The 18,037-nt window shown below is 36.0% G+C and overlaps 1 protein-coding gene across 1 annotated transcript in view; it reads left to right on the forward strand.

Moving 5' to 3' along the window:
* The window catches only part of SOAT2 (sterol O-acyltransferase 2), a 380,502-nt gene that overhangs the window by 74,916 nt on the left and 287,549 nt on the right, over nt 1-18,037 (forward strand). Inside the window, exon 4 of the mRNA XM_044082202.1 lies at nt 12,644-12,926. Coding sequence (XP_043938137.1) covers nt 12,644-12,926 — 283 coding nt within the window. The remainder of the gene's footprint in view (nt 1-12,643; nt 12,927-18,037) is intronic.

An 18,037-nucleotide genomic window follows, 5' to 3' on the forward strand; every position in this document is an offset into this window, starting at 1 on the left:
TTATGCATTCCAGGATGTTAGCAAGAACCACCAATGCTGCATTTTTGGCCTTGGAACGTGCATCGAAGACCTGTTCCCTAGTAATGATTATGGGGATAGTGGTATGCAATATTCCCTTTGGACTGTCAGGGGAAGTGAGGGGAGAAATTTGCGCTTAACCTCTCAGCCAAAAGGTTAGTAATGACCTGCATTTTTTCACTTTTCTAATTTCTCAAAGTGTTTTGGGATTCTAATACCATGATGGGAATGGACACCATTGCTAACTCAAAGTACAATTAAAGTTCATGAAATTAGTATTGTTTCAATCTTTGATGTCAGCCAGAAGTGCTCTTTGCAGCACCTGCAATGTGTGCAGTAATAAGGGGCGGTACAGTGGTGCAGTGGTTAACATTGTCGCCTCACAGCAAGAGGTTCTCTGGTTCGATTCTCAGCTGGGGTGCCTTTTGTGTGGAGTTTGCATGTTCTCCCTGTGTTCGCGTGGGTTTCCTCCGGGTACTCCGGTTTCCTCCCACATTCCAAAGACATGCATCTGGAGCATTTCTCCCCGGGCCTCCGCTGAAAACAGGCTCTGTGGAACCTAGTCGGACTTTCCCGGTCAACAAATGTTAAATAAATAAATAAAATAAATAAATAACTCCTTCTGCAATTCGTATGGGGTTACATGTATTGGTAATATATCTAAATACGATAGTAGATTCTTTTTTTATAAAGCCCATTGCTCCTACTACTATCAGAACTGTTTGGGTATCTTTCTTCCACACTGCTCTCATTTCTGTCTGCAAATCAGGCTATTTTATGACTTTGTGCCTCTGTACGCAAGACACTGTAGTCACTGGGTGTGGTGATATCAATGATCAATGCTACTCTTGTCTTCTTTTCATGGACCACTATATCCAGTGTTTTAGCATCTATCTTTTGAACTGCTGGCAATGGGTTGTCCCATGTGACATAAACTTCATCATTTTCTATGATGCTTTGTGGCTCATGTTTCCAGTGTTTTTCAGCCACTTCAATACCATAATGTTTGTACAATCCCCAGTGCTACAGTCTTGACATGTTATTATGCCCTTCAGTATACAGTCCTTCTAACATTAGTATGTCACAACCAGCAATGAGGTGTGCAACTTTTTCCAATTTGGTTTTACAAAACCTACATTTGTATGTTTCTCCCACATGTTCAATGGACTTTGTAAACTAGCATTTATGTAGCCTACTATCCTGGGCCACTCGTATTAACCTTTCATCTCTTGGTTTGAATTTGCCTCTCCTTAACCATTCCTGCATTTGTTCTTGATCAACATGAGGTTTTTCCAGTTTTCTATACTTGCGACTATATTTATGCACTTTCCACATTTCTTGCCTTCTCATCTGGTCCTTCACCTTATATTCTTTCTTTTGTTTTTTTAGCACATTCAGTTGTGCCTGATTTTTATCTACTTCTGGTTTAATTTCCATTCCTGCTTGACACCGATATGCTTCTGCTAGATTAAGGAGAGAAGTCATCTTAGATTTATTCTCCTCATGTTTCAAAACTTTCACTACATTTGGGTCTTGTGAGGTCAGTAGACGTGTGGAGTCCCACGATTGCAGATCTATACATGTAATCAATTTCAAGGAGGCCCATTTCTCCATCGGAACAGGGACTATATAATCTTGGTATGCACTGATTTTTATAAATCATTTGGTGATCATGAAGCATCCTTCTTGTTTTCCTCTCTAATCTATCAAACATATTTTGGGGCCAGTCAATCACTCCAAAACTGTTAGTTAGGACAGGAAGAGCAAATTGGTTTATAGCTTGGATTTTGTTCCTAGATATCAACACTGTTGTCAGGATTAATGTAAAGCTTCTAAAGTATTCCTTACTAAGGTTTATTTGCATTTGTTCATGTTTTATTGTTGATCCTTCATCAATTCTCAAATATTTATACACTCCCTCTTACTCAAGTTCTTTTATATCATATTAGTGTCCCAAACTGATGTTTTCCTGTTTCTGCAGCTTTTCTGCTTTAAAGGTTGCCTTTGCACATTTATCAAGACCAAATGGCATTCTTATATCCTCTGAAAATGTTTTGACAACTTGCAGTTGTGCTTTCAGTTCCTCATCTGATGAGCTATACAGTTTTCACTCATCAACAAAGAGAAGATAAGAAGTCTTTACACTTTGTTGTTTTCTATGACCCAAATTATAGCCATGGCCTAAGGTGTTAAGTAAACAGCTTAATGGGTTAAGGGAAAGACAAAATAACAGTGGTGACAGAGAGTCACCCTGGAATTTCCCCCTTTAAATTTTTATCCCTGGAATAATAATTTGTCCTTTATCATGGCTTAATTGCAAAGTGGTCTGCTACTGTTTCATGGTCACTGTAATGTAGTCAATCCGTGTAGGGTGTACCTTATACATTTTTAAGCATTCTTTTATCCATGAATGTGGGATACAATCAAATATTTTTTTCTAATCAATCCATGCCATACTTCGATTATTCCCATTTTCACAGTTCTCTACTATGACTTTATTTAACAACAAATGCCCGTTGTTCCATATGACTTTCTTTTATTCCCCTTTTGTTCTACTGCCATAATTGAGTTTTCTTCCAAATGACTATAAACTCTGTCAGCATCAATTCCAGTGCATAGAGTATACATCGTCATTATTGGTCTATAGTTTTTAGGGTAACTTGCAGTTTCACTCTTAAGTAAGAGCATTGTTTTTTCTGTTGCTAGCTAAATTGGCCTCTGTTCAGGGTGCGCATATAAATAGTTCTTACTCATAGCTAAATCTTCATGCAAAGATGTTAATACTTTTAACCAGAAGTTAGGTACTGCATCTGGGCTTGGGGCTTTCCAATCAGAGACTTTTCTTAACTTTGTTTCAATCTCTCTGGCTGTTACTTCATCCCATTTCATATACTGTATTTTTAAACTTCTTATTCTTTCTTTCACTTCTATCCATTTAGCATATTTGTTATGTTCCACAGGACCTTCATCAATACTTCTCCAAAAAGTAATTATTTCTTCTCATTTTGGTGGTCTTTCAATTCTTTTTACCTTGTTTCCCAATTCTCTGTAAAACATTTCTGTGTCATCAATAAATTGCTTATTTTGTACTTTTCCTTTATATTTATTTGTGTATTTTCTAAGTTTTTCCACCAGTTTTGAGATTTTTAGTTTATTTGTGATAGTCATGATAGATAGTGATCTGTTCTAATACTGCTCATTGCTTTTATTGCGTCTATCTTTATTAGTATTTTTGCTGATCTGTTTCCTCTTCTATATTCTTATAACAGCGACACTTCTTGTCTTAATTACTTTATAGTTTTCTCTATTCGATATTTCCATGATGGCATTTGATTTCTCCCCTTCCTTTCCCTTACTACCATAGTGATATACCCTGTTTACTTCTGTTATATCGGATGGATCTCTATGTGCAGTCCTTATTACTGTGCTCATTTGTTTTATCAAACTTCTGACTTTTTGGGTTTTATTGACCTTCTGCAGTCTGTATCTTTCATTGATTTTAATATGTCTATCTATCTCTATTAAATCAAGCGACTCTTCTCTTAGCTCATTTTCTTATAGAATGAGGTCACATTTTTTATTTTCCATTTCTAGCAGGCAGTCTATAGAAAGTTCTATAGCATCTCCTGTGGTACATTCTCTTCAATTGCATCCTGTGTCATCCATTGCTCTGTCATATGGGAACTCACTGGCCTATCACTTCTCAGCATTGACTGCATCAAAGTTTCCACAGATTCCTTTGCGTTCCCTTGCTGTCTAGCTTCAAGTAAATGTTTATACTGGTTTCCTGTGGAAGACTCCAAAATATCTTCAAATGGCACCTGACCAATTGCTTCCTATTCCACTGATTTCCCCTTAATTTGGATATTTGTTGCTCTATTCTGTTGTGGTGCTTCTGAATTAGATTTTCTACACTGAATCCTTCACTTTGCAGGTACTGCATAACCTCACTTTCTATTTCTTTAACTTCTCCGTTACTAATCTCCTTTTCTACTTTTCCTCTTTGTGTTCTCATTTTTTTGTATTGTAAAGTTTTCCATGTCTGGATTCCTTTGCCTGTATTTCTCTTCAAATATCTTTGGTGCTGCTCTTTTTGTATTGGTTAGTTTTGCTTTCTCCTTTGCATAAATATTACACCATATTAAATCTCTTTTTCTTTCCCATGTCCATATTTCTTGTTCAGATGTCTCCTGATCTTCCTGTTTCTTCTTACTTTGGGACTCGCTCCATCATGCTGTAATATAAGCTGCGTTAGACCTTCTACACTAAACCCTTCTTCAACTTCTATTTTATTAACTTCTACTTTACTAATCTTCTTTTCTACATTCCATCTTTGTGATATTATTTTTGTATTGTGGAATTTTCCATATCTGGATGCCTTTGCCTGTATTTCTCTTTGAATATCTTTGGGACTGCCTTCTTCATATTGATTAATTTAGCATTCTCCTTTGCATAAATATTGCACCATATCAAATCTCTCTTTCTTTCCCATGTCCATATTTCTTTTTTATACTTTTCAAACATCTCTAGGTTTTGTTGTTTATATTTTCACACTTCCTCAGACGCTTCTTTTTCCAAACAGATCAAAGTTTCTTGAACTATATACTGTTTTTCACAAATCTGTTGCATTAATGAATACAATTTTTTGTTTAAAGCTTCTGACAGTTTTTCTTGTTGAAGTTTTTTTCTTTCCTTTAATTTCTCTCTTAATCATTTTGTTATCTTATGTCTAGAAATTATTGACTTTTTGCACAATAGTAACAATACATAATTTCTTTCTTATCCTCAATAGTTCACTTTATCGTCTTTATGGCTCTTCTTTGGACTATCAGTTTTTGTGATCTTTTGGGGACTACTACTTCCTTCTACAACAGGGGGGCCATCCTCCCCCTGGGCCTGGCCTGGCCCTATTATAGGAATATTTCTGTATTTTGAAGATTTTACACTGTCATTTTTACCAGTCCTGGCACCAGTGTGGCTACCAGGATTGGACACTTTTTTTATCCTGGGTCCTGTGCACCCAACTATCTTTTTTAATTTTAACCTACTTCTGTCCATGATATATGCTATATAAATACAGTCTATATATCAGTTGGCAATGGCCTACTGTTCAGTGTGGATGATGCCATTTACAATAAGTTTTGTGCATTACTGCATATTTCCCTTGAGATTATGAACATAGCTGTACAAAAGCATTGTGGTTGTCCTTTGCCTCAGAAGATATTTTTTCTTCAAATTTAGCGTTTGATGTATTAATTAAATTTAGATACCTGTTTAGATTGGTTATGTTTTTTAGTATGTTGGGCTTTGTTCCTCCTGCCCTTGGCTAAAATTTTTTTCTTTTGCTGTATAATTGATTAATATTGTGATTCCAACTTGGTGGCTTGTCATTTGAGTTTCCCTTATTCTTGATACAAGTGGGCACAGCTTGTTCTTTAGAGCTATCAATATGGCTGTACTAGGATTTTGTAAATATCTCTGTATATGCTATGGTGATTACTGGTTTTGGGCGTGCTGCAATTTTGATAAGGTGTCGCTTAGTAGAAAGAGGTTAGCTTTGAAATACTTCTTAAAGAATTTTGGTTTGGCTGATTCCCCAGATTTAATATTTATTTAAAGCAATAGTGCATTATGGTCAGATCTGACAAATGAGGACATTACATTGGGTGAGGAACATCGTTCCCCCATGTTTGTGAGTACAAGGTTAAGGATGTTTGTACCACCTGTCCCATGCTATATTCTCCAATTCTATACCCAGCACACCAAAATAAAAGAAATAGAAGTTCTTTCAGAAACAAAATCGTATAAACACACTTACTGGGTCAAGCAAGATAAAACTATCATTCATTAACACCTAAAAAGACTGCATCATCGTCACCATCATCATCATCATCATCATCATGTATTACATCATATACATCATATCTTCAGTCTTTCCCATTGATACAACATTGTGCTAAAATTTGGAGGAATGCCTTAATAAGATTGCTTTGTATTGTCCCAAAACCAAAATCTAGTTCTGATTTCCATCCACGTTCAATCTTACTGGCATTAGTTTAGCTATTAGAATAAAGGAGATGGATTTATAACTATACTTTTATGTATACACAACCATGTACATGTTGCAGTATGTGTTTTGCATTCATCAAGCACCTTTACATGGTGCTTACTGTTTTTCAACAAGAAGATGTGCAGCAACATGAAGGGCTGGCCCCATGGCCTTGCATAATGCTAATGAGGCATTCCAGGGGGCAGGCATATGCTAATTAATCATGTACTGTCTCCCCAGAACCATCCCCAAATTGCCTTTTACATGGCTGAGGAATTCAAGAAAATGTTTTGCCATATAGATCAATACAGCCATGCAAACTACATTATGGTAGTGAACATGGCCAAAAAGCTGTGTTCAACCACTGAACATAAACAGGGTGGGGGAATCAGTAAACCCTAAGGCTTACTGTAAAAGTGCCATAATGGTACCAGCATCAAAATGGGTATCTGAATTGGGGGACTCCAATGGATATCAGGAGGAAAAAAAAAAGTAGAGAGATTGGGGATAGGGAGAACCATTAGACCACCAGGGCTGAGTCTTTAAGTTGTTGCAGTGGCACCTTACATTGTAATGGGGTTCAAAGTGTAGGGGGATACACTAGACTACTAGGGGTCATACGTGCCATAATAGCACTAAACTATTACAGCAGTGGGGGGAGCCACTGAAGGGTAGGGACGGGTACATACAGGGACTGTAGTGTGTGTGTGTGTGTGTGTGTGTGTGTGTGTGTGTGTGTGTGTGTGTGTGTGTGTGTGTGTGTGTGTGTGTGTGTGTGTGTGTGTGTGTGTGTGTGTGTGTGTGTGTGTGTGTGTGTGTGTGTGTGTGTGTGTGTGTGTGTGTGTGTGTGTGTGTATATGCAAGTGATTGCGTATATGTGCTGCTAGGGTGATTCCATTGCTTATGTGAGCATCAAGGTAGCACCACCACATGCATCAGTCATGATCTGCCTGATGTGATACTACCCATGAGTCAAGAAGCATGCACTGATAATGAGGTACAACCTCGTTGTGGCTAGCATATTCCTGAATTGCAAATCAGAACAATGTGCTTTTTAGGTTTCTAGCACAAGCTGTATGGCATGTGCTAGTGCCTTTAATGAATTCCTGAGCATTTATGCACTACTTGATTTTTATATTCAAAAAATATACTCTGATGTGCAGAAACCTTATATATGTATTCTGGACAGGCCATAGTATCATTACAGGTAATATCCTTTTAGATATGATCAAAAAGGAAACTAAAAGGAATTATATTCCTAGACCTAATTAAATCATTCAGCTAAGTAGACCATAACTTGCTTCAGAATGCACTTTTGTCTACAGGCCTTTGGTATGATTACTGTATAGTCAATTGATTCTTTATTAAAAAAATGGGAAGTTTTTCTTCAAATCTATCTCACCTTATCAAAGGAGATCTCCAAAGCTCCAACCTTGTCCCACTTCTTTCTTCATTATTCATTAACGAAATACCATCTGGACTTGGTCCCATAACACCGAGAGATATAGCCCCGGCTACACCTTTGATACCCTTGTAACTGGAGTGAGTAGCCAATGTGAGCTCTCCAACTCTGGGGATATGGGGGTGGGGCTTATCTCACTGCTGCAGAAAAATCTGCATGAATGCAGGTGTATTGCTTGCAGTAAGAAGCCTAGTGTACCTACACTGCATGGTGGTGAGCTGCTTAGAAGGAAGGCTGGGCACGACTACCTGAGAGTAATTATTATGAAACATACATACAAGCAGGGATGGGATATGACAGTCTGCTGGATAAACAGGCTGACCTGCTTTCTAACATCTGACTCTTACTTTCATCAGCAAACAAAAAGACTGAACTGATCTTGCTCTTCTAGAAAAATGAATAGGTCAGCTGGGTACATTAATGATCCCGAATGCTCATAAAAATTAAAAAAAAAATGGAATGAAAACTACCCTCTGTCCTAGCCCACCTTCCTATATTTGTATATGCAGAAGACGTGGTCATCTACAGGTCCAGCCTATTTCTATCCACCATAAATAGGGAATTTGAGAATGATCTAAAATTGCTAATGTCCTGACTTTAAAACATGAAACTTCTAAATACCAAAAAAACTGAAACCATATTTATTTGGTAACAAGCAAAAGCTTAGATTGATCCACAATCCATATCCTCTTGGAACAACAAGCTAATCTAATCTATAGGTTCATGGCTTATCCAAAATCTGGACTTCAACATCTGCATTTAGCGGATGAGTGAGACAATGAGCAGGTTAGTATTTTGGCTCTATATGCTGTATCAGTTTCCTGTTTCATAAAGCTAGAGTGAAAGTATTAAAAGGTGTACATGTCGCACAGGTGACGCATGGCTTAATGATAATATTCTCAGTTTTCAAGAAGTCCTACTTCATACCAGCTTACCTCTACAAAATTGGCAGATTACTTTGACCCCCATCATGAGCACAATTCTCTGAGTTTACAAAAAGAAATTAGTACTCAGTCTAGCAGACATCAAACCATTTATTAAGATATCTTCTCTTCAGTCTGCTAAATCACACTCCTTCCTGTATCTCTCAGGAAAAATCTAAATTAGGAGTACTGCATATAACGTTTCCAGTAATACTCTAACCTTACATACCACTGTCCCCAAAGCAGACTAAATTGTTATGATCATGGTTACTAATGTTCAGTAGTTGCCAACCGGTGGGAACTGCCTCCAGCCACTAGGAAGACATTTGTACTCAGACTTCCATAAAGTCTTTAAAACACAGATCCAAGTGTTTCAGACATAAAGGCACAGCATAACTTAGAAAACCCCAATCCACTCTTAAGCTGAATCCCTCTTAAAATGATCTGTATCCAAACAGCTTGTGCTTACATTTTGTACACATTATAAGTAACTTATTTGCATATTTGTGAAAACATTGGCTAACAGGACTTGTCTATTTTCATAACAGAGTGAAGCTGTACCTATTCAAAGAAAATGTATGTACATGCTTTGGAGATAAAAGTTATGAAATCTCAGGTGTACTAACTAATGTAACTTTATTTGTAAAATACACTACGAATAACCATCTGATGAACACTACTTGACTGCCTTATATTGTATGTACTTTGTGTACCTTTGTATACTACCTTATAAAATGCTGAGGTTGTTTCAGACCTCAGAATGTATTAAAGTGCCTCTACTATTATTATCATGTACCCCAGAAATATACCACAGTCAGTTACAGGTCTATATCACATAGTCAAAGTTTCATAACGCCAAACACCTAATGGTCGAACCATTATGTTCGAAGTTGCAAAACTTTGACTACGGAAAAAAAAAAATAAAAACATTGACAACAAAATAAATTGTTGTAAGCAGGGGGGCAAGTACGCCTGCACCCCCCACACCTCCGCTACTTAAATATACCAACTCTGAGATCGCACCACATTAAACAAAATGGAAACCTCTGCTTATCGAAATTTCCATTCAAATGCTTGAACTTTTACAAATTTGAACTTATGGTCTCGACCATATGTGGTTCGAACTTGTAAAAGTTCGACTACATGATAGGAACCTGTCAGTTACCACTACCCATAAATATCAAGGAGTCAATTTTTAAATCATTCTTTATCATTTAGCACACACACATACACACACACGCACACATACACACACACACACACACACACACACACACACACACACAGAACTAGCCATTAGTAAAGCAAAGACACAATTTAAAATTGTCCACAGAATTTCTAATCTTCTTATCCACATACTAGAAAGGCAATTGATCTTAATGTGTTAATACCCAGTACCGAATATGGCCTTCCCTTTACTACTCTGTCCTCAGAATACTTCACTACTACAGGCAACAAAAAACAAAATACTAAGATTCATTCATCTGGGTGGTAGAATTGAACATCACTGCATGATGGTAAATAAATAAATACTAGTGACTTCCCCTCACAACAGAACCATCCTTATTCCTACATACACTCTTACATTTAAATTACTACATGACATATACTGCCCACCTGTACAATATAAGCTGTTTCTACTCTTAAAGGCTCTGTAGGAATTTCATTAATTAGACCTTCTTTCAAATTTTTCATTACTGAAAGAACTTTTAGCAAACTTACCCCTGCCTGCAGGGAAATATCCCCTATAATATCAGATAAGTTGACATTGTAGTTCATTTCAGGCAGAAACTAAGTGATCATGAATTCAGGAAGAATACATGAAGTTGTTTTACAGACTTTGGATAAGTAATACATACCCTGTTGTGCTTCAGTGTGCATATGCAACAATGAATCATAGCTAATCCTGCTACAACTATATCTTGTTGTACACTATAGCTGACATTGTGTTTACTCACTCAGATTTTTTTAGCATATTTTGTAATTAATGTCCATGGTGCTCCCCATTAAATGTATTGTTTCACTTCATGTTGTTGTTCTTCTTTCAGCTTTTCCCAGTTAGGGGTCGCCAAAGCAGGACTCTGGTCTGCTAATGATTGGCAGTAGATTTTTACGGTGCCGAGGTGCCAGCTCGACACCCAACCTTCAACGAAGGCACACCCATTCACACATCTCTTTCGAACACCACTCAACTGCAGGGAGGACATGCAGACTCCACACAGAAGGTGCTCCAGCCGAGAATCGAATTGGAGAACCTCTTGCTGTGAGGTGACAATGCTACCGCTGCACCACAGCGGCTTATAACTAAAATATGTAATGTAGATTGTCTAAATGCTTGTGTTTTTTCCAAATTCAGCTTGGATTTTTGTTTTGATTATTTATGTTTTGTTTCAAATTTAGTATGTATTCTTTGCTGTGATTGTTTTGCTGTCTATGCTTTCTTGGCTGGGGTTAAGGATGAAAAGGGTCTACTGACCAGTTCGCTTACCCAATTAGCAAATGTAATAAGTAAATTAAATAAATATGTTTGTCATTCAGGTGTTACCGGTTAGTGGATTACACTCTTTTTATGTAACCATATTGTGATATGAAGTGAACATTAACTGCAAACATACAGACTTTTTTTCATTTTGCTCATGTTTCTGTTTGCAATACTGTGAAATGTACTCACATATGAGCCTGTGTCATGGGTGACAAGGGTAACTGACTACTCCATCCCCTCCAGTTTAATAACAAAATAAAATAAAATAAAACCTTCCTCTCTATCCACCCCACACTTCTCTCCCTTTATTATTTTCCAAATGTAGTGGTTATTAGGCATATCACAAACTTTGTATTAGTTTTGACTTACTTCATAAACACTGCAGTTCCCTTTGTTTTATAACCCATCATTGTGTAACTTAGTACAACTGTTCTTTGCTCTGTTCTTTGATTATCTAATGGTTGTTCTGGTGTAATAACTATGTACAACAACTTGTCAACAGTCTTTCAAAACAACATGGGATAAAGAAAAAGTGAGAAAGAATGATAGTTCAAAAATAAGTTATATATTTCCTATAAATATGTTTTTGGGTAGTTTAGACTGCCTAGTAGCCTATTTGTTCAATCAAGTAAACAAATACATGTATATATATAAATAACTGAACTGAAACATAGAGACATGGAAACATGCTTAAATGTTGTTATGGGCAAATGTAGATCTGATTTTGAGATTCATAAATAGATGTGCCACTGGATCTACTTGGAAATTAAGGTACTTCTCAACATTTTTGAAAACGCAAATATCAGGGAAACCTATGTGGGTACTTCACAACTATAAGGTTCTTGATTTAATCTTCACCCCCAGTCATTGCCTATGCAGAGTTTTGTATTTTCTCATGTCATTGTGGATTTTTTTCTGGTACTCCAGTTTCATCCCACCTCTTAAAAATATACCAGTTAATTGGCTAGATTAAAATTTATATGTAATGTTCATTCTCATGCCTCATGTCATTGAAAATGGTCTAATAAGGACCATTGACTTACATGTACAACAAATCAAGGAATTTAAATCACACTGGATGGGTGATCTCAAACTTTTACCTGGGATATGTAGTGGAAATTTCCTTCATGGAGGGCACTATTAATCTCTCTCCAGTAATGGGTAAAGTGTCTGATTTTCTTTATGGACTTCTTGGCTGCAAGCTTTGCTAGAACTTCTGAACATGTGAAAAGTTATTTATGTGGAAATTGTTGCTGTCACAAAATACCAGATGGTAAAGGAAGTAGTCTATATGTACTATATGTGCTCACTAATGGAGCCTTAATACAGTGAAACAAAGATGTACACAAGACTCTGGTCAGTAAAGATAGCTTCAGAAACAGGATAAAAAAACACCAAAGAGTTTAACATTACACTTGATTGACTGCCATGATTAGTATCACAATCTTTCTTCTGCCCAAAAATCTAACTTAGTATTTATATTGTAAATGTAAAAAAAATGTTGTCCAGCTTCATCAAGTTAGGTGAAAGATCATTTCTGTGCTAATTAACTTTATGGATGAATCAAAATTAAATAATTAAGGTCTATACATCAGCTGAATATATTTACTGATACTAATACTAGTATTACTAATAATATGCATTTATTTAGTTTTTTCTTTGTTTTTATTTAGAAACATAACTAACTTTCTATTCTTTATTTTTTTCAGGTTAATTACTGACTTTGAACTGTTTTTCTTTGCATTTGGGAAGTTTCCAGTTGTGATCTCTACATGGATTTTCATGTTCCTATATACTCTTGTAGTCCCATATTTGGCACTTTACCTCTGGGGTGGTTCTTTTCACAGCAGCAGATTTCCTCGACTCCACAGCATTGCGTTAGGAGTGCTAGTTATTTTTTGCCAGGCATACATGCTTGGCTATTATCCTGTCCATGTGGTTATACAAAACAGCCTGCCTCCTGCCTCACGGTTCATAGTAATCCTTGAACAGGTAACATCTTCTGCCTTACTCAGTTTCTTAATTCATATTGTCAAAATGTGCATTTGAACATGGAATGATATGAAAACTACTCATATTTGTTAACCTTTTAGTGAAAGAAATTTAGAGAGAGCCTGAAATAACGGGGGAGGGGTGATAAAGACCCACAACTAGGGACAGACTTTAAATATTGTTCTTTTATTTTAGAAAGTTGCTGGAATAATACGATTTGTGTAAGCATGCATTGTTGAAGGATATGAAGTCTGAAACTCAAATCTATGTCATTATTTAGTCATTTCAATCCTCAGTGATTTGCCAGAAAACCATATATTTCATGAGGAATAGACCAAAAGTATGAGGCAAAAATCTAGACATTCTGAGAAAATCTGAATGGTTGACAGATATGAGGCTACTCTAGCAATATAGGTGTCAAAAAATTTTAGTCAACATTCATCAAATATTACTTATATAGCCTTGTGTAAGTCACTTGTATAGCCTCCTGAGATTCATGTCTTCCTTATCATAGGAAGAAGAGTAGGAAAATTATTTGGCATCCAGTAATGTGTCATGGCTGATATTGCATTATATTGCAAGGTTTCATCTTATAGTTAACTTTCAGGTATAAAGGTAATAATTTCTCAGTGGCTGGGTGGTCCTGAATGAACTCAGTGTGACTGCTATGTTTAAATTAGGATGGCTGTGATGTCTTTTATGCTTAGAATTGTTGAGGTTCTGTAATGAAGAAATGCTTTGCAGATCGCATGTAGGCTGGTCAGCATCATCATATGATTCCTATAAAAAGTCAGGTTATATTCCTGGGTAACTGCAAAGCAAGAAAGATGTCATGGTATTTGCCTCTAGGAAAATGTAAGCACCAATCCATTTTAATATACTTTATTGTTTCATCAATTGTTACAAATGCAAAAGCCTGAAAAGGAAATCATGGTTTATATCATCAGGTACATTTCTTCATCCAACCATCAGATAGCTTTATTCTTCATATTTCTGCTTTATAAACTTTCTTTAAAATTCACCACAACATGTAGTAGGTGCATGTCTAGTGGCAAACACTGGCTTGAAAATCAGTCTTATACTTCTGCATTTCTTTTTCACCTTGAATATTTATTAATTTCTTAAGAAGTTTCATTGTAAGAATTATATATGCTTTTTTTAACAATATGCTTATTAGAACATCAGTTATTTCTTCACTGCATATACATACGTCTTTTTACATTAGTTTTTTTACAAAATCATGTTTTAAAATAACTTTCATGAAGTATAAAACTGAAACATAAGAAAGATTTTGCAGGTGGTAGATGGTTTAAATGATAATCACTGGCATTTCATATTCTTAATTAACAAACGCTGTACAAAAGATTTAGACTGCCTAGATTGCATGACTGTGTTCCTGTCCATTTCACTGCAATACTATATCCTGATATATATCCTTTCTTGTACCTGAATGAAAGTGTGACAGTTTTTGTGCATAATATCAACAGATGATCCAGACCCCATCTCTTCAGTATTATTTGGATTTCTTATTTATTTGTTTACTAATTGACAACTGGTTAAGTGGGCTGGCCCAAAGACCGATTTCAGTCACAATCCAAAATACAGAAACAAAAGCAGATCACATGAATAATCAAGAAGCATAGAGAGCATGTAAAAACTGTTTACAATATCTATTGTCAGACTGTCTCAGTGCTCATCTCCCAATCTATACAATACAAAAAAATAAGAAGACAAAGAGGAAAAGCAGAAAAAGAGATTAGTAATGGAGAAGTTAAAGAAATAGATACTGATGTTATGGAGTACCTGCAAAGTGAAGGATTCAGTGTAGAAAATCTAATTCAGAAAGCACCACAACAGGATAGAGCAATGGATATCTAAATTAAGGGGAAACCAGTGGAATGTGAATCAATTGGTCAGATGCCACATGAAGATATTTTGCAGCCTTCCACTGGAAACCAGTATAAACATTCACTTGAAGTTGGACAGCAAGGGAAGGAACAGGAAACTGTGGAAACTCTGACACAGTCAATGTTTAGGAGTGATAGGCCAGTGGGCTCCCATATGACAGAGCAACAGAATGCACAGGATGAAATTGAAGAGAATGTACCACGGGAAGATGCCTTAGAACATTTTATAGAATGCCTGCAGGAAACAAAAAGCAAAAAATGTCACCTCAGTTTAGAAAAAAATGAGCTAAGAGAAGAGTTGCTTGATTTAATAGCGATAGACAGACATATTAAAATCAGTGAAAGAAACAGACTGCAGAAGGTCAATAAAACCCGAAATGTCAGAAGTTCAATAAAACAAATGAATACAGTAATTAGGGCTGTCCATAGAGATCCATGTGATATAACAGAAGTAAACAGTATGTATTACTGTGCAGCTAAATTAATCACTGATAAAGTTCTACCACAAAAACACAGGTTAGTAAGGGAAAGGAAGGAGAGAAATTGAATACCATCATGGAAATATTGAATAGAGAAAGTTAGAAAGTACTTATGAAGTGTCACTGTTAGAAGACTATAGAACAGGGAACAGATCAACAAAAAGACTAAGAAAGATAGGCATAATAAAAGCAATGCGTAGTACTAGAACAGACCAGCATCTATCATGCACTATCGCAAATAACAAGCTAAAAATTTCAGCACCGGTGGAAAAACTTAGAAACTATACAGATAAATATAAAGGAAAAGTACAAAGTAAGCAATTTATTGATGACCTAAAAATGTTTTACAGAGAAATGGGAAACAAGGTAAAAGGAATTGAAATTTCACCAAAAAAGAAAAAAATAGATACATTTTGGAGAAGTATTTATGAAGATCCTGTGGAACATAACAAAGATGCTAAATGGATAGAAGAAGTAAAAGAAAGAATAAGAAGTTTAAAGGTACAGAATATGAAATGGGATAAAATAACAGGCCAGAGAGATTGAAACAGAATTAAGAAAAGCCTCTAATTGGAAAACCTCAGGCCAGATGCAATACCTAACTTCTGGTTAAAGGTATTAACATCTTTGCATGAAGCTTTAGCTATGAGTAATAACTATGTATATGTGTACCGTGAATAGACACCAACCTGGCTAACAACAGGAAAAACAATGCTCCTACTTAAGAGTGAACCTGCAAGCTACCTTAAAAACTATAGACCAATAACTTGCCTTCCAAAGATGTAAAAACTATATACTGTAATTGATGCCAATAGAGTTTATAATCATTTAGAAGAAAACTCCATTATGGCAGTAGAACAAAAGGGAAATAAAAGAAAGTCATATGGAACAAAGGATCATTTGTCATTAAATAAAGACATAGTAGAGAAATGTAAAAAAGGGGAAGAATCTAAGTATGGCATGGATTGACTATAAAAAAACATTTGATAGTATGCCACATTCATGGATAAAAGAGTGCTTAAAAATGTATAAGATACATCCCACACTGATCGACTACATTACAGTGACCATGAAACAGTGGCAGATCACTTGCCATTAAGCCATGATAAAGGACAAATTATTATTCCAGGGATAAAAATTCAAAGGGGGCATTCCAGGGTGACTCTCTGTCATCTCTGTTATTCTGTCTTGCCCTTAACTTATTAAGCTGTCTGCTTAACAGCTTAGTAATTTGGTTCCTAAAAAACAACAACATATAAAGACTTCTCATCTTCTCCTTGTTGATGATTTAAAAGTGTTTAGCTCATCAGATGAGGAACTGAAATCACAATTGCAAGTTGTCAAAACTTTTTCAGATGATATAAGAATGTCATTTCATCTTGATAAATGTGGAAAAGCAACCTTTACAGCAGGAAAACCGCAGTACCAAGAAAACATCAGTTTGGGACACAAATGTGATATAAAAGAACTTGAGCAAGAGGGGGTGTATAAATATTTGGGAATTGGTGAAGGATCAACAATAAAACATGAACAAATGTGAATAAAACTTAGTAAGGAATAATTTAGAAGACTTAAATTCATCCCGAGAACAGCATTGACATCTAGGAACAAGATCCAAGCTATAAACCAATTTGCTCTTCCTGTCCTAACTTACAGTTTTGGAGTGATTGGCTGGCCCCAAAATGTGCTGGATAGATTAGATATGAAAACAAGAAGGATGCTTCATGCTCACCAAATGATTTATAAAAATCAGTGCTTACCAAGATTATATATTCCCTGTTCTGAGGGAGGGATGGGCCTCCTTGAAACTGATTACATGTACAGATCTGCAATCATGGGACTCCACACATATCTGCTGACCTCACAAGACGCAAATGTAGTGAAAACTTTGAAACATGAGGAGGGTAAATCTAAGATGACTTCTCTGCTTAATCTAGCAGAAGCATATCGGCATCAAACTGCAATGGAAATCAAACCAGAAGTAGATAAAAATCATGCAGTAACTGAATATGCCAAAAAACACAAGAAATAATATGAGGTGAAGTACCAGATGACAAGGCAAGAAATGTGGAAAATGCATAAATATAGCTGCAAGTATAGAAAATTTCTGGAAGAACCTCATGTTGATAAGGAACAAAAGCAGGAATGGTTAAGGAGAGGCGAATTCAAAAAAAGAGATGAAAGGTTAATATTGGTGGCCCAAGACAGTGGGTTACGTACATGTTGGTTTACAAAGTCCATTGAACATGTGGGAGAAGCAGACAAATGTAGGTTTCTTTAGAACCAAATTGGAAATAGTGGCACACCTTGTTGCTGGTTGTGACATACTAATGGCAGAAGGACTGTATAATGAAAGGAATAATAACATGGCAATACTGTTTCACTGGGGTTTGTGCAAACATTATGGTTTTGAAGTGGCTGAAAAGCACTGGAAACATGAGCCACAAAGCATCATAGAAAATGATGAAGTGTACATCACACGGGATCACCCATTACCAACAGTTCAAAACACAGATGCTGTGTCTCTAATGAAATGGAAATAAGAGGAGGAGGATGTCAAAAAGAGGTATGTGAATTAAATATGTAAGATCTACTTTTATTGTATATATTGTACATAGTTATAGGTTCAAAGTATTATCTTTCTTATTATAAATACATGCTTTATGTTGCTGTTAACTTGTTTTCTTTCATTGTTTGATGCATTGTCTTTTATGTATTGAAAAAT

Source organism: Protopterus annectens, chromosome 9.part0 (genome assembly GCF_019279795.1).
Source record: "Protopterus annectens isolate FY-2018-M chromosome 9.part0, PAN1.0, whole genome shotgun sequence".
Classification (NCBI taxonomy): Eukaryota; Metazoa; Chordata; order Ceratodontiformes; family Protopteridae; genus Protopterus; species Protopterus annectens.